This window comes from Mycteria americana, chromosome 11 (genome assembly GCF_035582795.1).
Source record: "Mycteria americana isolate JAX WOST 10 ecotype Jacksonville Zoo and Gardens chromosome 11, USCA_MyAme_1.0, whole genome shotgun sequence".
NCBI lineage: Eukaryota > Metazoa > Chordata > Aves > Ciconiiformes > Ciconiidae > Mycteria > Mycteria americana.
In genome coordinates this window covers 6,178,589-6,206,381 of record NC_134375.1, presented here as the reverse complement: position 1 = coordinate 6,206,381, position 27,793 = coordinate 6,178,589, and the positions used below count along the sequence as shown (strand labels likewise).

Here is a 27,793-nt window from a genome sequence, read left to right as displayed (position 1 = left end):
TGGTTCTGCTGCAGAGGGTCCCGTCTCAGTTTTCCTGAGCCTGGAACAGGGCCTTTCCCTGCGCGGGTTAAATTTTTCTTTTGCTGCTGAGTTTCTGTCTCCAAACGACTGGACGGAAGCAGCTGCCAGTTGGCGGCGGGGCTGCGGGCGACACCGAGGACAGCAGTGCAGGACTCTCCACTGAGGTTTTTGGACACTTAAGGTGGATTTCTGAGCACAGCTCAGAGGCCGGGGCAGAGCGGCAGGGGCCTCGGGTGGGCCGGCCGCCCTCCGCGTCGGCACCCAGCCCTCAGCCCTTCCCTTAGGTGGGAGGTTTCCGCTCCTAGGGACAGTCGGGCGAAGGCTGGGTACCGCTGCGGGACGTGGTGCCACGGGCACGGGGAGGGCTGCGGCTGCTGTGTGCCTTGGTCTTGGTGGTCTTGTTGCCCGCCCGCCAGTGCGGCTCTTGGGGCATCGTGGGGGGCTGCGGGCTGGGGGCAACACAGCCCAGCCTGGCCCACGGAGGATCCGCTGCACGTTTGCCCCCCAGAATGCCCGGGAGGTTGATGGGGTGGATGCAGGTACTCACAGAAAGCAAATATTCCGGCAAGCGAGGATGGGATTTCCACGGGGCTTCGCTAGAAATGATGTATATTTTGGCTTAATGATGTCAGCAAATGGCGGAATGCAAGAGAATTGCTGTTGGTTTGTCGATGGCTTCCAGGCCAAAAGGGACAAGTACAGCAAATACCTTCACAACTGGTGTTTCTCACCGCTCTGGGATGAATTTTGTTAATCCAGTCTTAGAAGGACTGGGGGGGGGAGGGCTGGGGTGGGGGGGGCAGAGGTTAAAAGGGAAACGTAGTCCAGCTAGATTACAGCGGGGATGATGGCTCCTTGCAACTCGGGTAGAGCGAGCGCTCCCTTCGAAGGGACGACGGTGCAAGTGAGGGATAGCAACCTCTGCCGCCTCCCGGCCCGCCACCGCCGCCCGCGGCTGCGCTGCTGCTTGGTGGCTCCCACCTTGGTGGCACCCAGCACGGAGCTGGGGTCTCTGGTAGATCCACAGGAGCCTGAAGGAATCCATCGCCGAGTCTCATTTTGGGTTTTCCGTTGTTTTGGGGTTCTTTTTTTGTTTGTTTGTTTCCTTTTCTTTTTTACTACCGCCTTAGTTCGTGGCCTGTCTTTTTGTGGTTGGAAAGAAGAGTATCGCTAGCAGGGTGGGTCGGTCGGTTGGCCCCACGCATGATCATGTGCTTCCCTCTTCTCTCTGTCGAACGGGATGTGCTCGCCTGATCTCCCAGAACAGAGACTTTGAACAATTTGTTGTTTATATGATGTATTTATTTTTACTTGTGTTTCATGTCATTTTTAAAAAAAATAATAAATTGGAAGTTGGTATAACTGCCTGTTGTTTCTCTCTCGTTTCGGTAAAATGCGTGTCAACATTTTAAAAAGCAGTGCGGTTGGAAGTGGGTCAGGGCCGGGCTGGGCGCGGGCATCTCTGCAAACCCCAGGTGCCCCGTTGCTGGAGCCCGGGCTCAGCAAGCAGCCGTGCCCCGCCGCGTACTGCGGCGTTTGGGCTCCGCCGGCCCCTCCGCAGCCGCCCAGGGGAGCACCCCACCGAGGCACCGCGCTGCTGGGGCTGCAGCGAGGGCCCTGCCGCCTCCGGAGGGAGGGGGGCTGGGTGCGCGGGTGTCCGTGGCCGGGCTGGGTGCTGCCGGGTCTTGGGGAACCCTCTGTGAGAGCTGGCTGTTTCCCTTCTCTGTCCCCTGTGCTTGTTACTGCTGCTGCTAACGATCGTCATTAAGGGCCAGGGGAAAACAAGGAGAATAAATATTCTGCAGGGCGTAAATAGCTTTGAGTCTCGGAGAGCCGGTGCGGGCTGCGTGCCCTCGCCCCAGCGTGCCCCGTGGGACGCATGGAGAGGCAGCGGGGACTGGCAGGGTTTGAGGTAGTAACAGCGCGGCGTTGCTGCACGGGAAGCCGAGAGGTGTCTCGGAGCTGGTGCCCGCGTGCGAGAAGGGCCCTGGGGAGGCCGGGAAGGGAGCTGCAGGCGCCCCGGCTCGCTGCCCCCTCAGAGGGGCTGGGGGTGCCGCCGCACCCGGCCGTTCTTGCTGTCCGGGGACGGGTGCTGCCACTTCTGGTGCCAGGCTTTCTGCCGCTGCCTTTCCTGGTGCCGCAGGGCGTTGCAGTAGACATCCAGGCTGGTGCCCGGTGCCCCCAGGCCCCGCGGGAAGCCCTTGTAGCCCGGGTGCAGGTCAATCCGGGGCCGGGGGCTCTGGTGGTTCCCTCCCAGCTCGGCCCCCTTGCTCCGTTTGTAAGGTGGCACCTCCATGGCTTCGTGCCTGATGACGCGGAGGCTGTATCGGGTGAGGGGCCGGGAGAAGGAGCGTTCCACCGCCTGGCACTCGTAGGTGCCTGCGTCCTCCCTCGCCAGCTGGCGGATCAGCAGCCCTTGCTCCAGCACGGAGAAGTGGCCGTTGTTCCTGACCTGGGGCAAAGGCAGAGCGCTGTGGGTCAGTCCCAGGGGACCGAGCCACCCCTGCGCCTCGTCCCCGCCACCCCGTCCCCTCTACCTCGCTCAGGCCCATCTCCTCGCTGTGCCGCACCAGCCACCGGACGGTCGTCTGCGGGGAGCGCGCCAGGCACTCGAGGAAGGTTGAGTTCTTCTCCACCCCAAAAACTAGCTTCTCCACGGCAGCGGTCCCTGCGCAGGGGACGGGAGAGGGGAAGGGGTGAGTACCCTGCGTGGGAGCTGTGTGACGGGCGGGGAGGGAGGGCAGCACGGAGCATCCAGCACAGGGAGGGTGGCACGGGGTCTGCGGCGGATGGTGCTGGTGCAGCTGGAGGGCACTGGTTTCCCAGCGCCACGCCGCCCACCCTCCTGGGCACTGCTGGCCCCCGAGCAGAGCTGGCCGCCCGCACTGGGGCTCCTCGGAGGGGCTGGGGCTGGCGCTCACCCTCTGCAGTGTCCTGGCACTGGCTGAGTGGGTCAGACTTCAGCATGTCCTGGCAGCGGGCACGCCTGTGGGAGAGCAGAGAGGGCTGCGGGGAGGCACCCACGCCGGGCTGCGGGAGCCCGCCGTGGCAGAGCAGCCAGGGAGAAGGGGGACCAGGGAGGGCTGGGGGACCGGCCGGCAGGCTGGCAGTAGGGGTCTGGGCTGACGGGTGAAGCCTCCAGGGCCGGTGGCTTGTCCTTCCCTGCTCCGAACACCATCCCTTTGCGGGGGACAGCAGGGCTGGCCTGGGCAGACGCTCACCTCTTCTCGGTGAGCAGGTGAGGGGCGCAGGTCTTGCTGTCCCAAGTGCAGTAGGGGTCCCTGGCCAGGCAGCAGTCGGTGCAGGTTTTGCCGTAGAGCTCGCAGCGGTACAGGGAGAGCTGGAGCAGCCCGTGGGTGCTGCTCACAAACAGCTCCTGCTGCTCGGGCAAGCAGAGCAGCGACAGTCAGTGCCCACGGCTGGAGACCGGGGCTAGCTGGGGAATGGAGCCGCCTGCCCCGTGCTGGGGTGGGGGCACTGGAAGACAGAGGGAGCGGGGGCAGAGCCTGCCACCCCCTAGGCTGCCCTGGCAGGAGCCCATCCCCTAAACGTGCAAGCCCTGCGGCCACGGGACCCAGGCAGAGGGGCTGGGGCCAGCTGCCCCCTGTGCCCTGTCCCTTGCCTGCTTTAGGAAGAAGCAGGAGGGAGGACTCACCCGCTTCGGTGACAACTTCATGTCCAGGATGGGAGAAGGCACCTGGAGGGGAAGGAGAGGGTGCTGCAGCCACGTCGGTCCCTCCTGGGTGCCCCAGCCCGCCAGTGGGGCTGGGACCCTAGGGTGGCAGGGTGCCGGGGCCCGGCCCGGGTCCCTGCTCCCAGCTCCTCCTGCTCCGTGCCAGCAGCCTGGGCTGGCGCTGCTCGGCGCGGGCAGCCCTGCCTGGCAGCCGTGCTTTCAAACCTGGGCTTAGCCCTCCCATTTTAGTTCGGGCTCCTGTGTGCCTCCCCCGTCCCCCCTAGGGACTGGACGGGGAGCTGGGAGGTGGCTTGGCTGCCGCCCCCCCGGCTCCCCTCCATGCCAGCAGCATCGCTGGGCAGGCGGGAGCCACCGGGCAGGGCAGGCGGGAGCCACCAGCAGTGAGGCGAGGCCAGGGACGTGCTGCAGGAGCTCGGCAGGGAGGGAGCCACGGGGCGCCGGCAGGCTGCACGCTCCGGCCTCGGCCTGGATCCCCGTACCTTAGTGACACTGATCTCCTCCAGGCTGATCACCTCGGTGCCGCGGCTCACCCCACCGGCCAGCCCCACCTTCAGGACTTTACCTTCATCTGTGAACGCAGCGGGAGAAGGAGCTGTCAGGGCTGGGAGCCACCCGAGCCGGGAGGACCGGTGTGCCACGCCAGCTGCCACGTGCTGACAGCGTCCCCAGAGCTGGGGTGAGTTCCCACCTGTGCCGAGGAAGAGCACGTCGTAGTGCCGGCTCTCCATCTCCAGCCTGTGCACCAGCAGCCGCCGCAGCCGGTAAGGTACATTGACCCTCACCAGGACGGGCTGGCGGCCCTGCGGGTACACGGGCTCCCACATCAGCTGGTGGGTGCGCATAAAGCTGATCACCTCATCGGGGAAGTCCTTGGTGGACCGCAGCAGGGGGTCGTACGTCTCGCTGGGGCACTGCGTGGCAACATGGGGAGCCACGTTAGGGCCAGGCCAGCCCACCCCGCTCCCCCCCACCCCGCTCCCCAGCCCCTTACCGTGCCGGGACGGGGATAGGGGACGCGGCCCTTGTATTCTACCCAGCGGTAGTCGAATCCCTCCTTGTGAGCAAAGGGGCCGCTGAAGGCAGCTCTCACGGCAGCCATGGAGTAGACGCAGACAGCAGAGCCGCTGAAGACGCCGCTGCAGGGGGAGCGCGGGGCTGTCAGCGTCCCTGCCGCTCCACGGGGGACAGGCACACGCACGCCCGTGCCCCTGCGCCCGCGCTGTCCCCTGCCGGCCCTGGAGTCGTGCGTGGCACCCAGGGGGTGACACGAATCCCTTTGGCACAGCCGGTCCAGCCTGGGGGACCAGAGCCCAGCTCACCTGGAGACCGTGAAGAGGCCAAAGACGAGGGGGTTCTGGGGGTCCCGGGTGCGCAGGAGGAAAACATCCTCTGCCAAGAGAGGGGTGGAGATGAGGCGCCTTGGAGCCGGGGCACAGGTCCAGGGGATGCAGGCGGGCATCCTCAATGCCATGCCCACCTCCCTGGGGTGTACTGGAAGGAGCAGCCGTGGCAGAGCAGCATTGCTGCCAGCTGCCAAGCGGGCTGTGCACTCACCGAGCTGGTCGAAGTGGGTCTCGGTTCCCTGGGGCCCGGGGATGGAGCACACCAGGCGGGCCTTGAGGAACGTGCTCCAGCGGTTGATGAGGCTGCGCTTCCCTCCGACGTCGTTCTGCCGGGCACCAAGAGCCGGGCTCAGCCCGGCCTCTCCGAGCCTCCCCCACCGCCATGCGCTCCTCGGTCCCCGCAGTGGGACGCTCCCAGCCCTGAGCCCTCTGCTCTGTGGTAGGGGTGCGGTGACGCCCTCAAGTCCTGCTCTTAGCCCTTGCTTGGGATGCCTCTTAGCCCAGAGAAGGTAAAAGCCCCCCTGGTGGGACACCCGGCCACGGCACGCTGGTCTTTTGTGACTGACCTTGCAGACCCGGGCCACCCTGGCGTGGATGTGCCGCCTCTCCCACTGCCCAGCTTCCATGGCCGTCTCGCGGAAGAAGATGTAGACCTTGTCGTCGTGTGGGTTGTAGGTATCGGGGATGGTGTAGGCGCTGACAAACGCGGGCTCTGCGGGGGGAAGGAGCGGCACAAGATGGCCCCGTGCCCTGATCCGACCCTGTTGTACTGCCCTTGGAAGCCCTTGGGAGCAGTGTGAGATGCTGAGGGTACGCGGGGTGCCCCATGGAGACCCTGCTACCCAGAAGGCAGAGCCCCATTCCTGGTGCTCCGGCTGCAGAGTGCGTGCTGGAGCATGGGTCCCACCAGAAGCTGCATCAGTGCTTCCCCCCGGAGAGGAGAAGAGGGCCAGACCACCGAGCTCTGGACCCAGTGCTGGCCCCAGCCTCTCCCCAGCGGGCAGGAGGGCCCCCCGCGCCCCACGGGTTCCCCCGCTCCTACCATGTAGCCAGTGGTCCTGGTTCTGCTCCGTCCGGATGTAGCTCTGCTCGGCCCCGTGGACCCAGGTCCGGAAGAAGGCAGCGCTGCTGCCCATGAAGTCACTGGAGGTGCCTGAATACAGCTCCCCATCTGCGGGGTCAGAGGCGGGGGGGCATGGATGAGTTGGGGTGCCACTGCTGGAGGTACCCTGGCAGGACCCCTCTGTGTCCTCGGGGGCTCGGGGAGGGTGGAGGTGGCACAGCCTGGCTGGGAGCCTCCTCCAGGCCGGTGACCCAGCGTGGCTTCTAAGCCCCACACCCACCTAGCCCTTCCACAGTGCCGGTCCGAGGCTGGTGACACCGCACACCCCCACGTGCATGCCATTCGACCTACACCCCGCACTCGCCATTCTGTGCAGGAACCGCGAGGTCGGGGTGAGCCGAGGCAGGACTGGGCTCTGCGGGATGGCTCCTCGCACACACACACCCTCGGGCACCAGCCCAGGACCGCAGCCTCGCGCAGCAGAGCAGGGGTGCAGGCACCGCTGCCATCGCCTCCCAGCACAGACCGTTCCCAGTGCTCCCACCTTCCAGCGTCGCCTATGCTTCCCGCTCCCTCTTACCGACGAGGAGTCCCGTGAAGGGCTCGCGGGGGCTGTACGGGCACCGTCCTCGCCCCGATTCCAAGGAGTGGGTCACCAACCGCATGGGGGGAGCCCCGGGACCCTGCCGGAGCCAAAAGGGAGATGTCAGCCCAGGGGGAGGCCGGAAACAAGCTGGGCATGTGGAGGAGAGTGGGAAGGAGGCTGGTGCGCTCGGCTCTGCAACAAGCGGGTCCCTCGAGGGGGCTGCCAGGACCCGGTCCTGTCCCCATGGGGCACCCTGGCACTGCCAAGCTGCCCCAGTGCTTCTCACCACGTGCAGCAAGGCCACGCAAGTGTCAGGGACTGCGCCGGGCTGCCTGGTCACCCTCCCCGGGCTCCGGGGCTCCCTCCCCCCCTAACTGGGGGGTCTCTTGCCACCTGCAATGGGGACATGGCTGGCCTGGGTGTCCCTCACCTTCCCCCTGGCTCCCAGCTGGATGAAGGCACAGACGGGCTGGTAGGAGCCGGTCCCGCAGGCGAACACGTGGCTCCTGTTGAAGGGCTGGAGGAGGCGGATGAAGTTGGCACACTCCGTCTGCTCGAGGGGAGACGTTTGTTAGCGGGCTGAGCCCAGGTCTGGACACTCATGCCCGGCCCCGTGGCGTGACTGCTTGGGACGCGGGAGCCCCGACCAGATCCTCCCTTGGCTAAGCTTAACTTGGTCTGGCTCGACACCCTCGTCCTAGGCAGATCCCACGCTCCCTTTCGAGGTGATGTGGGTGTTTAATATCCATGGCGAACCACAAAAAGCCATGAGCCGGGGGCTGCCAGCCCTGCTTACCTCCGCGTTCTTCCCCGCCAGCTGGCAATGCTCAACCTGCTCCCTGGAGGCTGGCCAGAAAATCTGCAACACAGAGACCCCACCGATGCAGCCCCTGCTTTCCTGGACCTGCCTGGGCCAGCTGGCTCCCGCGGGCACCAGTGGGAACGGGCTCAGCCAAAAGCTGCTGCCAGGCTCAGGCGCACAGTGAGGACACGGGGCTGCTCCGCAAGGGGTCCGACACCCCCTTGGGCCCCCAGGGCCCGGCCGAGCTTGGCGGGCAGCCTGCCAAATAGGCTCAGAGGGAATGTGGCGTGGGGACAGAGCCTGGGTGGGCCACGGCACGCCCAGCCACAGTGGGCAGTCTCTCCTGGATCCTGGCCCGTGGGAACGCCAGGCTGCAGCGCCTTAATGGGCTTTCCTTTTGTTGGGCTTGAGCTGCACGCCCCACCAGCAGGATGTCTTGGGATGACATTAGCGGTCTCGCTGCTGGAGTTGTTTTAGCTCTTGCAGCAGCAGCAGGGACTCGGTGCGATAGCAGGGCTCCGGGCACTGCCCTGCCACTTCGCCCGGGGTCCACCCAGGTCTCCTCTCCCGGCCAAGCCGCCCTGTCCCTCCCTGGCGTCGACCTGTCCCCGCGGGGCTCAACACCGCCAGGGATGGGTTGACCCCGCTGATTGAGACATCCTGGTGTAAATGTGTGACATTGCACTAGCCCGGCCGGGAGCACATTCACCTCCGCGCCCCGGCACGGAGCGAGGAGCGGCTCCCGGGGAGGAAGGGGCCAGCCTGGCCAGGGTCACGCTCACACCCTCCTCCCAGCACTGACCTTCTCGGGCTCTCTGCTGGGATGGTCCAGGTGGAGCAGGAAGATGTGGTTTTTTGCTCCCACCATCAGCCAGGCCCTGTCTTCATCCATCAAGAGGGCTTGGAAATCCAGCCCATCCCCTGAGGCCAGCAACAGGCGAGAGCTGTTGGACTTCAGCAGATCTGAGGAGCGTAAGGTGGGAGAAAGAGAAACCCATCCATGAGCGACACAAGCGGCCGGAGGCCCCGTGCTCCCAGTCTCCGGGACAGCTCCGGCTACCCACCCCTGCCTCAAGGGAATGCAACTTTCCTGCCACTGCCTTGGCAGAAAAACACCGCCCTCGGTGCCCAAAGCTCCTCATGGAGCCTCCTCCCATGAGCCTACCTGGAGGAAACAGCGAGTCACCCCTGCCAAGAGGAAAACTGCCTTGCCCTTGCCCTTGCCCTTGCCCTTGCCCTTGCCCTTGCCCTTGCCCTTGCCCTGGGCTGGGCTGGTTTGCAGGGCGCGGGGCAGGACAGCGGTCCGGCCCGAGGAGCCCAGGTTGCTCAGCTTCCAGCCCGCCGTTCCGAGGAGCTCTTGGAGCCCCGACGCCTCTGCACCCCAAAACCATGGGGAGAGGGCTGAGAACACAGAAGACTTGCTTGCCGTAACTCCCAGCACATTTTCCATGGGCTTCAGAACGAGAGAGTTTATATTAAAAAGGTTTTGGCCATTTGCTGGGGCAAAGCATCCCTCCAAGGAAAGGCTGTAGGAAACACAGCCACGACAGCCCAGGCGGGACACTTCTCTCCTGTGTCCACCCCTGAGCCTTTTACTCTGTGGAGAGTCTGTCGGCCGCTGGGCTTTACCCCAGGCACCAGGACAGGCAGACGGGTGGGTGCGCTGGGACAGACAGACAGATTGATGGCCCGTCCCTGGCCCAAGGAGCTCGTAAGGGAAGTCCCCGGCTGTGTCCTGGGTGCTGTTCTGACCCTGCTTCTGCCACCCCACATTTTGCCCCCTCCCCCCTGCCCGGCCCCGCATCCTGAGACACAGCCTAAATCCAGCATCAGCCTGGCTCAGGAAAAGGGCTTTTAAGAGCACCCCTTTGGCACTGCTGGAGGGAAGAGCCAGCTTGCCGAGCGGGAAAATACGCCATGGACCCCGCCACGGACATGGCGGGGCACGGGAAAGGTTCTGCTGTTCAGGCTGCAGCTCCTCCTGCGCAGAAGCCTGGGGGCGGCTAGCATGGCCCCTCCGGCACAGTTGCGGGCACGTGGGTGCGTGAGAGGGACAATAAGCTCTTGTATCTTGGTGAACCACTCCCGAAACACCATCCCTGGGGCCCGCACGGGTTGGTGACGTGCAGCGCCAGGTTTGGGGCTGGCTGCCGGGGCGAGCATCCCCCAGCGTGGCCGGGGCAGCTGCTGCCCCGACACAGGATCGCAGCAGCTGCCGCCCCGGGGAGCGCCTGCTCCCAGAGAGCACGGCAGGGGAGACCGGCCCCGAGCTTCCAGAAATCCTAACACATCGCTTTCCTCTTCAAAAGCGGTGGGATCTGGCTAGGGATAGGGCAAGGCTGGCTGCGCCGGCAAGGCTGCTCTGGGCTTTGGGGCTGTGCAGGGAAAGGTGCAGAAACAGGGCCATGGGACGGGGAGATGGAGAGGGGCTGCTGCTGGATGGGGGCTGGAGGGAGGCGGGGCGTGCCGGGAAAGCCGGGGTGGTCTGTAAGACCCAGGCTGAGAAACCACCCAAAATCATGTGGATCGGAGCGGTGTGCCAGGAACGGAGGGAGGGAAGCTGTCAAGGGGAGCCGGTGCTGGCCAGCGTGGATGGGAGCGCGGGCGGACGTGCGGCCGCAGGCGCAGGTGGGGCGTACGTGGGCAGGGGCACGGCTGCGCTCAAAGGGGACTGGCTGCCCCGGGAGGCTGCGTCTCTTTTCCTTCCACCCCGTTTCCAGGGCAGAGGGGAAGCGGGCCCAGTGCCTGCAAGCTGGAAACGCCACTGACGTCTGCTCGTCCCTGCGGGGCAAGGACCTGCTGGGCCCCAGGCGGCAGGCGGGGGTCCCTGCCCGGATCCTCGCCGACGCAGCCAGGCTCGCTCCCAGCTATCGTTTCCTTCTCTCCTTCCTCTGGGGTCAGAGCTCCAGTTACTGTGGGACACAAATCCCCCGCTGCCAGGAGCCGCTCCCAGCTGTGTCGGGGGTTCCTGGCCCTCCTCCTGCTCCCGCAAAAATCGTGCACAGCCCCGCTTCACTCCCCACTGTCCCTCGAGTTCCCAAGGGACGTCCTCTGGGTGCCAGGGATATGGGGGGCAGATTTCCAAGCCATTTCCCACCGGCTGAATGGGATTAACAGCTGAATTCCTGTCCCTGCCTGCGGGCCATTGTCACCGCCGGGTCCCCAGCGGGCTGCTGTGCATTGCCCACCCTCCTGTGTCTGCCAACGCCACCGGGACCTGCCGGATCCAGGGGGAAATGTTGGGCAGGGTGCTGGGGAGTCAGGGCGGGGAGGGAGGGAGGGTCCCAGGTTCATCCAATACACGGGTGTAGTTAAGCAGAGTGGGGCAAGGCTGGTCCCAGGGAATGTCACCCACTCTCCGACCTGCCCGGCCCCATCCGAGGACAAAGTGGGGCAGGACGATGGAGGAGCCCTCCCTGCTGCCGTGATAGTGCGTGGGAGGACCAGGAAGGACTCGCTGCCCTGCACTCGCACCACGAGAGCTCTGGCAGCGTCAATGACCACCAGGGTCCGAGCCCGACTCTGGCGCGGTTCTGCTCCCTCACCGAGGGGATGTCGGGTGCTGCGGCTGCGGACCCCGCGCGCGGGAAGCTGCTCTGCCCAAACCAGCCTCTTCTCGCCCCCGGTCCAGCACCGGGCGTTGGATCCAAGCCCCGACCCTCAAGGCGGGCAACCAGGCGGCCTCTGCAGCAGCTGCGCGGTGGCTAAACCGATGGGTGAGCCTGGAGGAACGTCCTCTCCTTTGTGCTCATTATCGCCCAAGGCCAGGGTGTTTTTCTTTATTGTTGGGACCACCGTAACCGCCTTGTCCTATCCATCATCTCCGCCTGCCCCTTAGCCACAGCATCCTCAGTGCAGGGCGACCCTGGGCTTCCTGGGGTCACAGCCCGGCTGTGCCGGGGGCCTGTCCTCTCCCCTTCCCCCGGCCATCGCACAGAGCAGACGGTGGAGGAGAGCCCTGAAGCCCAGGGGAAGCTTGGTGCTAAATCAGGCTCCAGGCCCCCGCTGCCGTCGGCTGATAAGAGACGTGCCAGTGCAGCTTTTGGTACCGATAACCAGAGACCCACCAGCCTCCCGCGCTCCTGAGCACTTGCTGCATGGTGACGGCTTCTGGGCCGTGCCCAGCTGGGCTGGCTGCAGATCAAAGGCTGGCGGAAGACCCGTTTGCCAACTCCTAGCTGTGCCTGCCCTGGCTCATCACAGTAAGGGGAGCTGGGAGGCATGCCGTGGTTTCGCCGCATAGCTGCACTGCTGTGTGGCCTCAGAAAACACAGAGGCTGAGCTCCGGGCAGCACCAGGACTGACCCAGCCTGACCCAGCTTACCCGAAGGCTGCCTCTCACGCGGCCGTGATTGCTGGCGTGCTATTATAAACCTTCTCCTCGCCTCCTCGGCCGGGTGGGAGCCGCTGCTGTTGTTCCTGGCCCCGTGCCCTGTGCCCCATCCTTCCTTTGCTCTCCCAGCCTTTGGTGCTGTCATTTCCTTCTCGCAAGCCTGCTTGCATCTTCTCCCCCACCCAAGGGCTCTGCCTGCCTCCCCCATGCTGGGATCTGAGGGCAAGGCTGATCCTGTAGACGGATGCTCAAAGGCCTCCTTTTATTTTTTTTTCTAGGGGTTTTTAAACCTAAACTTCTCAAGGCATTGTGTCCTTGAACCTACCCCGCGCTGTCCGTGAGTCACATCCCCTGCCATTGTTCACGTTGTCCTTGAGCCCTCCTGATGCTGGGAGCTTCCCCTCCTGCCTCTGCCCAGGACTTGAGGGCTTTTGGCATGTCTGGCCCCAGCACGCCGTGGGGCTTTGAGGTCGGCAGCCCCTCTGCGCTCCTGCTGCCCCAGCAGCCCTGCTCTGCCGCCTCCGGCTCCAAGGCAAGGCAGACCCGGCACCGTGTTTCCCAGCTGGGCGATCCGCGGGGACCATCTCCCCGCAGGGATATCCCGCGTCCCTGGGAGGTCCAGCCCTCTGGGGCACCTTCCACTCCGCTGGCGGCCGCTGCCCGGAGAGCAGCTTCCCGGGGTGACGGAGCGGGCCAAGAGGCCGGCCCCAGACCTTTGAGCGCGATGCGCGTGGGAAAGCCGCTCCGCCGCCTCGCAGGTGTGGAGAAGGGCTGGCCGAGCCCTGCCAGCTGCCACGGCCAGGGCCGCACTGGGGGTGTGCTGAGCTGTCTGTCCTTGCAACTTGCTCTTTTTCACATAGGAGAAGCTGAAAGCAGGTGAACCGCCCAAGTCCGTGCTGCAGGCCCGTGGCAGTGACCGGCTGCCGGGCTAGCAGGGCTCTGCTCTAACCGCTCCCGTCGTTCCCCTGCGGAGACCCTTTCCCTTGAGACTCTCCCCTTTTGCACTTCCCTGCCGGGCCGCGTCCTGCGCTACCTGTCAGCCTGCTCCCGTTGCATCTGCAGACGACCGAGAAGAGGCCCCGCTTTGCACCAGGCACAAGAAGAGCAAACTGTGCCTCCCCTGAAGAGCTCCTAATCTGAACAGACCAGACAGATGCAGGGGGCGAGGGCAAAGTGCAGCAGGGAAACGGTCTGTACAACGGACCAGCCTCTCCTCGGCAGGAAAGGAGGGGTAAGGGCAGAAGGGCTGAGCTGGGGCAGGAGGGAGGCAGAGGAAGGGGCCGGCAGCGCTGCCTGGGGCTCGGTGTCCCCATTGCACTGAAGACCTGGGGCTGCCCAGGCCGGCTCCGGCCCGGGACACACGGTACAATGCCCAGAGGGAGTCTGAGCAGAAGGAGGCATCCCTGCTGGTCCCGGCATCGTGCTGAACCAGGGCAGGGTGTTCCCTCCTCCGCCCCCGTCTCCGATGCCCGCAGCGCCGGCGCAGCACCCTCAGGGCTGCGCTCAGGGCCGCAGCCATGAAACGTCCCGAGGGCCCGCTGCGTGGAGGTGCCGCAGCCACGCCGGCGGGGCTCCCGCCGCCTCCTCCGCGCCCTGGCCGCCCCCTTCGCTCCCCGCCTGCGGGACGCTCTCCCAGCCCTCCCAGGCAAGGCGCAGACCCCAGGGAAACCCGCCCGGGAGGCCCCTTACCTTTGTAGGCGAGGCGAAGGCGCGGGGCGTGCTGCTTCCACGCCTTGCTGCTGCCCAGCTGCTGCAGGAGGAGGCAGAGGAGGAAGGCGGCGAGGGGCAGCCCGTGGCCGGCAGCAGCCTGCATCCTGGCGCTCTGCAGCTGGGGAGGGGGCAGCTCGCCCTCACCGCACCGTGGGCCAGTGCCGAGATGCCGCCTCCGCCGCCAGCTGCAAGCAGAGAAGGGGGAAGGCTGCACCATGGCGGGCTGCGTGCAGGCTGGCACCCCCGTCCCACCGGCCCCTGGCTGGGGAGGGTGCTCGAGGGACCGCGAGTGACGGCTCAGCAGGTCAGCTCGTCCCCGAGAAGACGTCAGGCCAGCTGCCTGGTGGAGAGGAGCCACCAAGAGCGAGCGCCCAGCCCCGCGCACACCCACAGAGCTGCAATAGGAGCCGGGGCTGCCGTGCAGCCTGCTGCGGGGGGAGGTCGCAGCCACAGCGAGCTCGGCGCGCCAGGCCGGGGCGGCCAGGCGCGGGCTGGAGACCCCGCGGTGCCCGTTGGAAGTGCCTCGTCGGCGTTTATCTGAGCAGAGCACCTGCAGGCTGCCAGGGGCTGGGCCCCCCCTCCCCGGGGAGCGCGGGCTTGCGGGGAGACAAGGCTTGTCTTGAAGAGCTCACGCAGCCCGAGCCGGCTGGGCTGGGAGGCAAAGCGGGGGCCCAAGGAGACGGGTGTCTCGCTGGCTGGGCTGTCCTCGCAACCTCAGCAGCCGTCGACGGTTCCAGTAGGGTGAGGAGGATTTCTGAACATCTCCGTTGCTGTGAGCCGCGCCTGTCCCGGCTGGGACACCCTGCACCTTCCACCTCCGGGAGCCGGCAGAGCAGCTGGTGCTCACAGGGCCGGTTTGGGTACTGGGAAATGCAGCTGTGGCTGGGACACCCCCTCACCGGCAGCCCCTTCTGCCACCCCGGCACATTTCCCGTCCAGGGACTTCAGAAGACCGGCTATTACAGCCTGCCTGGGGGAGGCGTGCGGTGCGGTGCCGGCATGCCCGCAGCCTGCGGTACTCGGGAGCGCTCGGGTTCGAGTATCGCGGGGGGACTGACAGGAGGGAGTGGTGGCTTTGGGAGCGGTACACCCTCCAACGGGCTCTCGGAGCTTGGGCGTCCTCTGCTAAGGATCTGCTCAGACCCCCCGGTGCTTGGCCAGAGCCCAGTGAGGGACCTCTAAGATCCGTCTTATCTCACCTTGGGGTTAAATCTTGTCCCTCTTACTGAATTAACGTTTCGGAGCGCTGTCCGTAAATGCCGCTTTCGGGATCCCTTCAGCATCAGCTGCAGCTGCCTGTGCACGTGATACCTCACTCTGGCCGGTAGCTCTGCAACTTGCCCGGTCACCGCAGACCTCTCCCAGGCCACCAGCATCCGCTGGCCCCGGGACGTGGCAGGCTGGAAGGGCTCTCTTACATTTACACCCCCTCAGAGGCACGCGGGGTTTCACAGCCCCGTCTGCCCGCTCCCACACCTCCCGCCGGGAGCGGGGCTGGCCCGGCAGCTCTCAGCAATTAATTCAGGCAATTTAGATGCTTTTTCCTGCTTATACATCTCCCGGTCCCTAAATGGCAGCTCTGGCTAACTTCCCCTCTCGCTGCGTATTAAGTTCTTTCAGACCCACGGGTAAAGATTTAAAATGAGCTTTTTGGCTCGTTCCTGGCCAAAGGCTCTTGGCCCAAGGAGCAGGGGATTTCTGCCGTCCCGGCGAAGGGCTGTGTAGGAGGGATGGCGCAGCCAAGCCTTTCCAACTGCCTTGGTCCCTGCCTTCCGCAAGAAGGAGCGCTCAGCTCTGCTGCGGGAGGAGGCTTCGGGCTTGCGGAGGCTGGGGTTCCTCTCCCTCCCGGCAGGCAGGGAGCCGGCGGCAGCCCGTGGCCAGGCTGGGCCCCTGGGCACGGCTCCTCTCCTGCCCCTGCCTTGCTCCGGCTCTGGCCAGCACAACCCGCTGTGCCCCACAGCCTGCGCCCCAGGAGGGCGGGCACCGCCCTGGGACCGGGGGGGACCCCAGCGCGGAGGCTGGGCCCTTTTCTCTCTCTCTGTGCTTTGGGGCTGCTTTTTCAACCCATCCACCCCTTTCCTGGGCTGACTTTTTGACAGGCCAACCACTGCCTAGGGAAAAAAAAAAACCAAAAAACCAAAAAACCAAAAAAACCCACAAACATAATGGGTTAAGCTAGGCGTAAGTTGCTCATTGCTCGACACATGGATCAGGACCCCCCCCAGCCACACTGGGGACCGGCCAACTTGGCTTCCCAGCGGGCAGAGGTGGCACGGGGCTTTCCTGTCCCGGGGATGCTCCAGCCCTTTTAGCCCTTCCCCATGCTCAGCTCTCTGCAGCGGAGTCTCCCAGACCCGTCCTGCTGACTCGTGGCCATGCCCCGAGCGAGCGCTGCTAATCGAGGGGTCATCGCAGGGATGTGCCTGGGATTTGACAGGGAATTTTTTTTTTTCTTTTTGCCAACGTGCATTCAGTTGCTGGAGGACTCGGGAAAACGCTGGCCTCTAATTGCAGCTTTCTATAAATGGAGCAGGGCCTGTGCTAGGCTTAGGTTTGGGCTAAGCCAGCCCTGGGAGGAACTTTTCATGACCCGGAGCTCCGGGAGATGCCAGGGTGGGTTGGGATTCTCTGGATGGCGGGCAGGGCACCGCTCCGGGACAGGCCCACGCACGGCCGCGGGGTGAGCATCAGGGAGCAGCGGGGATGCTTCGCATGCCTGCAGCGGGGCCGCCTGCACGCTCCCATGTACGGCTGGGTTGCACCAGCGCTTCGTCTCCTCGCCCCGGGATGCCAAAGGCAGGTTTGATGGCAGCAGGAGCAGCAGCCGCACGCGGGAGGAACCCAGAGCCCTGGCGTAGCTGGGTGCAGGGTCAGAAAAAGTGGGGGTCTCGCTGGAGGGGCTCAAAGTGGGCAAGGAAAGAAAAAAATTGTCAGAGGATAACTTCCAATAAGAAAGGCTGCCCCTACACATCATGCTTTCGCCAAGCCTTCGGGCTCCTCGCCATCGTGCCCAGGCAGCGGTGAGGGACTTGGCGTGTCCGTCCCCGATGCACAGCTAAAATGCCAGCAGCAGCTCCCGACGTGGCTGTGCCCGCAGTGAGGCATCCCTCCCCGTGCCAGCCGGAGCGGGGACACCGGGGGGAACACGCGGCAGGGTCACGTCCCCTGCCTGTAAACCTCTGCCCAAATCTGCCTGGAGGTGAAGAGCTCGGCAGAGGCAGAGTTTATACTGAGAGGGGGAGCACGGGTGTCTAGTGGATGGAAACAAGCTGCGGATGATGAATCCAGGGTTAAATTAAACACTCCCGACAGCTTTAAATAATCAACTGTCTGGAGCTGCAACTACTTCCATCTCGGTTTGGAGAGGGAAGTGCTGATGAGGGCAGGCTGCTGGGCAGGGGGGCATCTGGGGGTTACGATTCCGTACGCCGGGCACCAGGGTCGTGGCGATTGGACGTGGGTGATTGCAGCCCCGTTTCGGGGGGGCTGGCAGTCACCAGGGTGCCTTGGTGTAGGCGGCACGGGCGGTGACACCACGGTGCTGACTCTGTGCCAGCAGTCCACCAGACGCCCTGGTCCCCGCGGTTGCCCTGTGCCCTCCCCTCCCTCCCCTTCCACCAGGGCCCTGCAGGCGTCCGGCAGGTTTAAGGCTCTGGGCTGTCACCCAGAGCCACCGTTTCATGGCGTGGGGCTCAATTTTTCCTTTGCAGGCAAAGTCCCCTGGAAGGTCTTGCCAGAGACTGAGCAGCACAAGGAAAAGACAAATCCCTCCTGTTTGAGACGTGGGGGTATGGGAGGGAATTGTTTATCCGTGACAGCGCCAGTTTCCTCCTGACAACGCCTATTTGCTGCGATGCCACAAATAGTGTAAAACAGCCCCGACTTCAGAGGGGAAGGGCCCTGGCAGTGGATTTATCAGGCTACGGATTATCTCCCGAGAGGGACGAGCATGCTGAGCTCGAGCTCTTCAGCGATCCTGCGGCTCTAGCAGCAGCCCCCCTGGCCAGCGCAGCCCGGCACGTGCTCCGCCGCTTTCACAGGCCCCAATTGTGTCCCGGCTAATCCCCGCACGCCATTTGCAGCCTAGTGCCTTCTTCGGTTACACCGCGGGGCTGGCTGGGCCCTGGGCAGGAGGTGAAACGCTGGCCCCCGGCAGCTGGGGGACCTCCGGGGAGAGGAGCGTGGGGGAGGAGAGGACCTGCGCCCCGCGTCGGCGTTCGGCCGCAGTCACCCTCCCTGCGGGGGACGGAAACGCTGCGCTGAAGCTCACTGCGAGAGGGGAGAGCCGCGGGGAGCTGAGACCCCCCTCCACGGGCTGGCACTGCCCGAGGCTCCCGAGCAGCCCAGCCCCGGCTCCCAGACCCGAGCCTCAGGCTCCTGAGACTGTCCCGCCTGCCCCCACGGAAGCCCCGGGTGTGGGTGCTCTCCTCGCTGCCGGGGAGGGCAGGTACCGCTCTGCCGCTTTCGGGAGCCGGGAGAAAGGAGTCTTGCCCCTGCAAAGAAACTGAGGAGCAAAGCCAGGCAACCGGCAAGGCCTCGAAGCAGACAGGACAGCCGTGCCCTGCCATCAGAGAGCCTCCCCCTCTCCGGCGCCTTCCCACGGCTCAGCCCGTGCGCCCGTCCCTGCGCGCACATCCGCACACGGTCGCGTGCCCGCCGCGCGCGCAGCTGGAGCCGTCGGTGGCGCGCCTCGGCGTGCACCTCTGCCCACGGCTGTCCCTCTTCCTGAAGAGCTGCCTGCCCCCCTTCCTGCCCACGCAGGCACGGAAACCCGCCCCGCTCAGCCCAGGGCTTTGGCGGTTCCCCTCCGTCCCGCGCAGGATGATGGATGCCCCAGCAGCTGCAGGGAGAGGCAGCTGTCGTCCTTCTCCAACCGGGAGGACAAAGCCACCGGGGTGGGCCCTCAGCTCCCTCCCTGCCTTCCCCCAGAGCTGCCTGGCCGGCGCAGGACCGACGCCGGGAAAGCCTGCGGTGCCGAGCTGCTTGTGGGATGGGGACGGAGGCACAGGATGCCTCTGCGGCGTGACACGAGTTGGGACCACAAAAGCCGGCGCCAGAGCTCGAGTGGCACCGGGGTGTCACGGCGTGCCCTGCGAAATCGCGGGGTTTCCGTGAACCCCTCCAGTAACGCAGTCACACGCGCCCACGCAGAGCCCCAAAGATCGAGGGGGAGCAGATTTCGGAGGGTTTGAAAGGAGGAGTCGTTCAATAGCAGAGCAAGGCTGAGGTTGCTCACGCTTCGCCCGCGTTTCTCTGCCACCGCACGGCAAGGCTGGCCAGCGGGCTCCCTTCCAGCCGGGACATCTCCCGACAGCCTCCTACACTCTCGCCTCCTGAGATTAAAGCCCACGATCACAATTAGCCCCAGAGCACCCTTCCTCGCCAACCACTGCTGCCGAACGAAGCGTGCCAAGCACTGCGAGCGGGGCGGAATGAGTTCCAGCTGCTGCTGGCGCGCTGCGGCCCTTCAGCACGTCACCGCTGCCGGGCAGGAGGGCTCCTCGCCGAGGGGGACCTGGTGACAACGGCAATGGGGCGGGGACACCCTGTGGTCTGGGTGGTATCAGGGGGACTTCACTGCCTGTGGTGGCGCGTCAGAGCGCGAGCGCTTTTCCCTTTTTTATTTCTTACGTGTGCTGACGTGCCAACGTTCCTGGTCCCTGAGCCCCGGCGCGCCGCATTAAGCGCGTTCCAGCTGCGCCGCCGCGCAAACACGGGCCGTAGCCTCCTCCCCCGGTTCGCCGCCTCCCCTGCCGCACGGACGAAGCCGTGTCCGTCCCCGGCTGTGAACCTGCCCTCAGCGCCCCGGGCCCCGGCAGAGCCCAGCTGTCCCTGCCCTCCTGCGCGGACGAGAGCTCCCTCTCTGTTTGGGGCCTTGGTAGGTGGGAGCCAGGCTCAGCTCCTTGTCCTTAGCGGGGGGCACACCCTTACGTTTGGAAGGGCAAACACAGCATCTCCTCTAAGGATGTGTGTCTGCCCGAAGTTTCAGTACCTTCAGGCATGCTCCAGTTGGGACCGCATCCTTTGAAAGCAAATGGGAAATTACCAAGCCCAAGGCTGGCCAGGATATTAATAACTGTTTATGAAGGGATAAGGAGCTGGCTTCGCTTAACACCCTGCTAATCCCTTTCTCATGAGGCCGCTGGCTCAGCCCCTGCCTTTCCCTTGCTACTGAGAGAGAGAGGTGACGCCTGCTCTGGCTTGGGTCTCGGACGTTGGGCTGGGAAGGTGGCCCGGCAGCCCGGCTTGTCTCACTGCACGGTGATGGGCACGGTGATGGGCACGGTGATGGGCTGGATTGGCCCATGTTTTCAGGCAGCAGGTCCTGCAAGGCTTTTTGGTGTTCCTGAACTTGCTGCTTGAGCCAGGTAGCGCCAGCCGAGTAACCTCCACCCTTCCTGCCTCTAATTCAGCCCGAGGGCATCCAGCACCAGGGGGGCAGCAGGACCAACGTGCAGAGAAAGCCGGACGGAGATGCAGCGCAATTGCACCTTGCAAGTCTCCTCTCACCCAAAATGCTGCCAGAGCACAGGGCTCCGAGGGGGCAAACCGTGCCAGCACGCCAGCTGGCAGTGGCAGAGGCAAATTCGTAGGAAGAAGACTGGGCAGACAGTCTTTCTCCAGACAACGGAGAGGGTCAGGGAGGTGGGACAAGCACGGAGCAATCGTGTCTCACGCTGGGCAGCAGCCGTACGGCTCATCTCAGCCCAGCCAGGACTGACCTGGCGTATTAAACTCCAGATTTACTTGGCGTATTAAACTCCCAACCTACCTCCCGATGCAATTGGGAAGCTTAAAATTCTGTCACGTTTGGGAAGGGTCTTGCCACCCTCTGGTGTTGTGTAAAGTACCCAGACAGGGTCGTGAAGAGGCCCTGTGCTGCCCGCTCTGCGGCCAGGCCAGCTCCCCGAAGCCTCCGGCATCCCCGGAGGCAGCGCCGCGTTCCTCAGAGCCGTTTATACCACGATGCTGCCGCCAGCTGAAACCCGCCCTTGTCACCTGCCCGCCGCGTGGCCTGACATTCCCTACAGCCCTCGGGAGCCTTGGGGAGCTCTGCCCCGCTCAGGAGCCGTTTTCTGGGCTTCAGACTTTCCAGGCTGGGTCTGGGTGAATCACGCACGTGCTACAACCTGGCAGGGGCTCCAAGGCCAGGAGTCGGCGTGGACTCTAGCCAGGGACAGCTTTGCCAATGCTTCTTGCCCCAGGCTGGCTGAAAAGCCTCTGCTGGGGAGAGGGGCTGGGTGACACCCAGGGTTTTCATACAGAGCTTGCCAGCTCTGGGTCACCAGCTTGAACCTGGGCAGGCTCAGCCACAACCTGGTGTCACGGGCTGCTGGTCCCTTGGTGGCCCCTGGAAAAGAAGCGGTGGGCTCGGTCAGGGTCCCGGTGGGCACATACCAAGATCCTAGGGGCCTCCCTGAAGCACCCCAGCAGTGAGGCAGGGGCTGGAGACAGCTCCATCCCCAGGGGTGCCTCACGAAGGAACCAGCCCTGGGGAGCGCAGAAGCACCCCTGCTCCCCGGCCAGGCAGGCTGCAGCTTTTCCAGCGCTCCCACGCCAGAGCCCATTGCTACCTCAAGCGGCCGAGGCATTTTGCAGCAAACCTGCACAATCTGTGACACGCGTTTTCTTCATTCGCGGTGGGATTACCGCTTCCCACCTGCAGACCCATTGGGCAGGGACGCTCAGCACCTCTCCGAGAGCTGTTGGCTTCGCGGCATTTCCCCAGCTGGAATCCCAGGGCCGTCCCAGGCGGGAGCTGGCTGTGAAGCACCTGCTTTGCTGCTCGGTGACCCGGCTCATCCGCTTCTCCGTCGCCAGCCTGCGACACGGCTGCCGGTCGCGCTCCCAGGGCCTCTCGCTGTCCCAGCCAGGGCCGCCCGCCTCCCCCGACGCTTGAAAGCCCTTGCAATGTTTTCTTTTCATCAACGGGAGCCCTGCTCTCTGCTCTCCCGGCCCGCTGCGCTAATTGGAACAGGCTGGGCAGGCGTGGGGGGCTTTGCCGGAGAAAGTATTTTAATGAGGATGGAGGCTGCCTGCACTGTTATCTGCTTCTTCTCAGAGCCTCTTGGCTGCAGCTCCTCGGTAATTACAGCCTGGATTGCCGGGTAAGCTCTCTGGCGTGCACGCCTTGGAGCCCTGCAGAGCACCACGCTCCGGCAGCCTCCCCAAGGGGCTGCCCGCTGCTCGGGCGTGCTGCTCGGGGAGCCGGGGACGCATCTGCGCCTGGCGGGGAGCTCCCGAGCGACCTCGCGGTCCCCACCCCAGCGGCTCTGCCGTGGCAAAGGGAGTTGTCTGGAGCCGGGCTGCGGCCTCCGGGCAGGGTATTTCCTAGGATCAGCGACCAGCGAAGACGCCGCAGACGGATGCCAGGCCATTCACCCCAGCTGGCCGCTCATCCGTGCTTCCCCAGGAGACCCCAGGTCAGCTCCAGGCTGAGCTGAAGGTGAAGGCGCATCTGGCAGGGGCTGGGGCAGGGCAGTTGCTGGTCGGCTGCCGTAGCTTTTGTGCGAGGGGACCCGGGGCGACCGCTGGCAGCAGCACGCTCCGAGGCAGACAGCTCCCCTTGTTGCAGTCGTTTAGCTGGCTAGCCAAAACAGAGATGGTCAGCCAACCCAGCCCAGCGGGTGGTCGCAAGCGGAGGTACCTCCTCACAGCACGGCTCCCTCTGCCAGGGCCCCCAGACGGCCGGCGCAGCCCAGAAGCAACCACCCCCACGTAGCACGCCCAGGGCGCGGCTCCCAGGACGCATCCTTCCTCTCCAACCCCTAGCTCACGTGAAGGGCTCTCAGTCCTCCGTGCCCTCATCTGCACAGCGTCCCGCTGCGGCAGGGCACCGTGGCTGTTGATATTCCAGTGTGGAGCTGAGGCACAGAGGGACTAAGGGACCTGCCCACGGCCAAAGGGGAACCGCAGCAGGGCAGGGATTGACCCCAAGCATCCCATCTTCCTCCAAACAGCAGTTCATCCTCCTACGCCACAGAGCAGCTCAGCACGAAGCCTGGCTCTACCGCTGCCCGTGCGCGAGCGAGCCTGTGGCTCCAGCACGCGGTGGCAGCGCTGTCACCACCTGCCCGCGCGGGAGCACGCACCGTGGGAAGACCAGCTCTTCTCTCAGTGGACAAGGGGCAGATTGAAACCGAAAGCCTCTTTTTTTTCCTTTCACGCTACGAAGCGCTCCGGCCAAATTAGCTGACATCAGTGATCTCCTCCTGGAAAACGGGGAAATAAACCTGAACTCGACAGCGGGAGAAGCAGAGTAGTTCCTGCGCACAATAAATGGCAGCTCGCCAGCACGCGAGACAAGAACAATAACCCCGCATGGCTTGTGAACGGCATTGTTTTAGCGAAACCATATCCTGGGCAGGCTCCCAAGTCAACTGGGGGTGACGTTTGCAACAATTGCGCTCCGTGCCGTGCCATCCCGCTGCCGGAGCTGGGCTGTGCTGGCCCGGGTGCAGGCGTGGCGTGCCTGCAGGTACGGCGGAGCCGGGGGTGGATCGGGGGTACGTGGGGTCACTGAGCATGGGGATGGCAGAGCCCAAACGTCCTACAGTGCCCCCCACATCCAGGGATAATAAAGGCTCATCTCTGCCGGGAATATGGAGTGCTGCCTCCTGGGTACCACGAAATCACTGTCATTCCTTGGCATCTAGCTACAAGCAGATGCTGGATTTTTATGGCTGTGATTTGGGATAATCTAGTCGGTAAAGAGGCAGAGTGACTCGGTCCCCTGCGCTGTGAGCCCAGCTCTGCCACCTCACACCGGTCATTTTGCCACTCTGTGCTTCATTTTCCCCAGGCAAAAGGAGTCGGAGAAGGTACAGCCAGCTCCCGTGAGCAGGGCAGAAGCGAGAAGCAGGTGGGGAGGCAAGGGGTGGCTTGCGGGGACCAGAGAGGACCAAAGCTGGATGCCCAGCCCAGAACAGGTAACGCCGTTTTCGCCCTCTTTCCCGTTGCAGCCTGTCCTCTGCAGGAGCTCCCTGCCACCCCAAGCAGGGTGCGGTGGGGTCCCCCTGCGCAGACCTCCTCCCAGGGAGGGCTCCTCAAAGAGGGCAGGTGAGGCCGGGTGCGTCCCCCCATTCCCTGGCCGAAAGCCGTTCCCAGCTGCCGCCGGGGCCGGGGGGTTACTCAGCTGACTGATCTCTGTATCTTTGCTTTCAACACCAGGTTCGTAACTGCACGAGCGAGTGCCTGTAAAGACCTAATTACCCTGTGCTCTCGAAGACGCCTCTCGCTGTAATCCCAGCTGGAGTGGGGATAGACCAAACTTGGAGGAAGAGGCAGCTCCGAGAGCCTGGGAGCCAAGGTTTACAATAAATCTTCATCCTTACTGTAAACAGCCCCTGAGAGGGTGTCACAGGAGCACAGCAGAGTGAGGCAGCCAGAAACCCTCGTCGGCGAGAACATCCGCCAGCCCTGCTGGCTCAAGGGCTTGGTTTGGCAAAGAGCGTCGTTAGCAGCAAGTCCTGCCGAGGACCCCAGGCTTGGCTCCCGCTCCCTCTGCTTGAGCTTAGCGCCGCTTGGCAGCCCCGCAGCCTGGCATCGCCTCTCATCTAGCAAGGCGAGATGGCCCACGCTGTGGCATCCCCCCTCCGGCCTCCACGGACAAGCGCATTGTATTTGGGAGAACAACTTAACGTCCTTGGGGGTTTCCTGTTCAAATCTCAACCTAAGGAACCGGAGCAAACGATCCCTGTCTTGCATCCTCGTGGAATTCGGTGAGATTAGATTAGGGATGAATTCTTCCCATATTTCTTATAGAGCCGATATCTCTGCCCTGGCTTTCCAATTGACTTCCCCATCCCCGGCTCATAAATCACAAGGGTGTTTGTGTCTCTCTCGTTTTCAATACCGTTAACTCAGCAGGAGAAATCTATACGTTACAGCAACCCATCGTGTCAAGCCAGTGACCCATCAGGGCTGCCAAACCCCCTTCCCTTTGAAGGCTGCGTGAGGACCGGCTGGCGGAAAGCTGGGACACGCTCCACTTGGCAAAGAGAAAGCTCCCCAGGACTTGCGCGCGGGTCGCGTGGCCAGCATGTGTGCGGGATAGCCGCAATTCTGTGACCAGCTCTCCCAGAGCACTTGCCCCCTTCCCCTGGGCACGAGGCTGCATCAAAAAACGCCGGTTTCCAGCTTAGCAGAAATGTCAGGCCTGTGCTCCGCAGGCAGATTAATGCCGTGATTCCTTATGGGCAATAGACTGCTTGACTAAACGCAGCCACGGCAGCAAGCTGAGGCTCGGGGCTTACCGAAGCCCAGCTACACCCTGCCTGTTAGGTGCCTCCTGATGATTTCCAGCGGACAGTGCATCCCGCGGCCAGGCTGCCCGGCTGCTGCGTAGGGCTGCCGCACACTTTCAGGAGCCATCATTCACGCCAGAGGTGGTCTTATTTCAAGGACAGGAAGAAATAACCCTCTTTGTCTTAAATGAAGTTCGTCAAGTGCTTTGTCGTTTGTTTCTAGAGATAAATAAACATTTGGTCCTCTCCCTCCCACCCTCACCCTGGCTATCACAACCCCATCACGCTGAAACACCCACCCAGCACCTTCAAGGGGCTCGAGCAGTGTAAGGCTCCTGTCCCGGCCCTCTGTCCCCAGGCTCTGCAACGCTTCCAAGCAGAAGCATCATTAGTTAAAGAAGGGCTCCTTCGCAGAGCACCCGGCATTTCTCAGGCTCTGTTTCTTTTCTGCCTGCGATATTGTATGTCCCGAGGTTTCTGAGAGCCGAGGCATTGCAGAGAGGGAGGTTGAAGAAGGACAATTTCCCTGTCCCGACAGATTTCATGAAGCCCGAGCAGGGGACAATTCCCCCCACGGACCAGGGAGGCTATTTTTTTTTTTTTTTTTTTTTTCTCCCCGGACCAAGGCTGTCACAACTGCTCGGAGGCAAATGATCGATTTTCATTTGGGGGGTGGGGGAAATCCGACAAAGCTGTCTTTGAGCAGTGGAAAAGTCCCCGGCACAGACGAGGTATTTAGCGACAATCTGTCCAATACGGGATCTCGGGCTGCTAAACCTTAGCAGCAAAGCAGAGCATCGGAGCCAAGGGGTCCCGGGAAAACCAGCTCTGGAGACAGAGCGCTTTACCATAGCAATAAAACCTCCCGGAACCCAGGTTAAGGCATTCATAGAGAGCACCACAGAAGATTACTACCACAAACTTTCCATCGCGTCCTCCGGCGAACGGAGCAGCAGAATAAGCTCTGTTCTCTCTGGAGGAGCTGGGCAAAGGCAAGTCGCTCCTAAGCCGCCCCGCACATCGACATAAACCGCAGCGGAGCAGACGTAAAGGCAGACGAGTTTCCAGCGGGCCAGCCCTGGTTCAGCCGGGGGCTGAGCAGCTCCCCCGGGGACCGCCACCCCAGTCGGGTCTCCCGGGGAGCGGAACGGGGCAGCCCGCTCCCGCCCGGGGCTGCCCACCTGATTACCAAGAAAACCCGGCTCTCGGCTACTCACCGGCCCCGGGACCCCGGCGGGGACGAGCCCTCCCTGCTGCCGGCCCGGCAGCCTCCGCCGCATGGCCCCCGGCGAGCCCAAGGCACCTGGAGGCGGGAGGGAGGGGCCGGGGCGGGCGGCAGCCCCGCTCGCTGCTGCCCCGGCTGCCCCGGCCCCCCGCTCCGCCGGGCTACCCCCGCCGCCGGGCTGCTGGCCCGCGGCCCGCCATTGCCATCTAGCGGCAGCGGGAGCCCTCGGCCGGCGGCTGCCAGGCCTGCGTGGGGCCCGCCGCCTCCTCCGGCAGCCCGGGGCCCATGGCGGCGGGGCGGCAGCCCACGGGGGCACGGCGGCAGCCCACGGGGGCACGGCTCCTCTCTGTCTGCTGAGTGGGGAACCGGGATGCAGCCGCGTGGAAGGGGACCGGGGGCCGGGGGGCCGGGGGGCCGGGGGCCGTCCCGCTGCTGCCCGGCGGGGGGGATTTCCAAAGGGCGGCTGTGGCCCACGGGCCGCTCAAGGCACGAAGCGTTACGGAAGGGGAACTCTGCGAGGATTTGGGCTCCGGTGGCTGCGCACCGGCGCGGGGCAGCGGGAGGGGGCCCGTACGGCCGGGGACCCGGCGTAGGTACTATACATTCACGCGGCGGGTTGCACCCCGGACAAGCCCTGGTCTGGTCCGAACGCCCGTCGGTGGCCGGGGAGCACGCCGTGCATTCCTGGAGCACATTTGATTTGGTTTCATCTGAAAGGAATCCAGCTGACGCTCTCCCAAGCCTGAGCTCTCCAGAACTGCTCCAGGACACAATCCACAGCGCAGTAAAGCGGGGAAAGGCGGGAGATCGGTTTCAGAACTGCGCCCCGGAGCCCAGTCAATGCGCCGGAGCGGACACACCCCAGCAGGGCTTTGGAGAAAAGGGACTTTGCTGCCTAACCGCCCCGCGCCCGGGGAGCTGCTTGGCCCCTCTCCTAAGCCCCAGCAATAGGAAGGGCCCCAGGGAGCTGCCCGAGATCCCAGTGGGGCCAGGGAGGGTGTGGGGGCCCTGGGGACGCCAACCGGCCTCACCTGGGCCCCCACGCACCCACCCACTGCCCGCTGGGCTGGGGCTCCCTTTAAGCCCAGGCCTGGGCCGTGAGCCCCCTCCCAAGTGGTACTGCAGGTAGGTCTGCGCTGGGTGCAGGCTGTTCTCCTGGGTGGACTTCAGCCTGATGTAGGCAGCCCCGTCTCCCGGATGGACCTCGGACCAACGTTACAGGCAGCTTTGTCACCAGCTTGTAGGTGGGACCTGTCACTACCGCCACGGGTCCCATCAGACTGCGCCGCGGTGGGTGAGGGCACCGCCGGTGCCGGGGTGACCCTGCTCTCGCTGCTCTCACTTGACGGGAATCCAAAGCACCCCAACACAGGCACTCCAGCTCCTCAGACCCATCCTCTCCTTCCCTCTGGGCCGTGCCCAGCATGATGCACTGTGAAGCCACGCGGTATGTAGGCAGACGGGCATCCTGCAGCACGGGCAGTGCTCACCGGGGATGTCTGCAACAGCGGTGTTCGTTAAGGTGACGACTGGAGGTGGCTGCAGAGGGTGAGCTTCGAGCTGTTATCCAGCTCTCTGCCGTTTCTGGATGAGTCCCTCCTTCCGTCGTGTGGGATGGGGGCTCTGTGGGGCGTAGTGCTCTCATTCCCCAGCTTCCTCGCAGCACATCCAAGCGCTCCGCAGGGAGGCGAGGTGCACTGTGACAGCTGGACGGGACCGGCCTCCTCCAGGCCACAAACGGGCTGAGCAGCACATGCATGGAGCAGAGCC

At 64.4% G+C, this 27,793-nt stretch overlaps 1 protein-coding gene across 3 annotated transcripts; it reads right to left on the bottom strand.

Annotated features, from left to right (window-relative positions):
* Positions 1–1,106: 1,106 nt before the first annotated feature.
* On the bottom strand, positions 1,107–26,206 carry LOC142415728 (semaphorin-3D-like). Of its 3 annotated transcripts, none has more exons than XM_075514400.1 (18): positions 26,016–26,206; positions 13,532–13,737; positions 8,312–8,472; positions 7,504–7,566; positions 7,138–7,257; positions 6,702–6,804; positions 6,101–6,229; positions 5,625–5,770; positions 5,270–5,384; positions 5,035–5,104; positions 4,707–4,851; positions 4,404–4,626; positions 4,195–4,283; positions 3,677–3,718; positions 3,243–3,400; positions 2,943–3,007; positions 2,559–2,689; positions 1,107–2,473 (listed from the first exon to the last, which is right to left on the bottom strand). In XM_075514400.1, the coding sequence occupies exons 2-18, from the start codon at positions 13,653–13,655 to the stop codon at positions 2,057–2,059; spliced, it is 2,301 nt and encodes a 766-aa protein (XP_075370515.1). In that variant the 5' UTR covers positions 13,656–13,737; positions 26,016–26,206; the 3' UTR covers positions 1,107–2,056. The 3 variants fall into 3 exon arrangements, with proteins under 3 accessions (XP_075370515.1, XP_075370516.1, XP_075370517.1); XM_075514401.1 differs by having other exon boundaries at positions 3,243–3,361; XM_075514402.1 differs by lacking the exon at positions 13,532–13,737.
* Positions 26,207–27,793: the final 1,587 nt, after the last annotated feature.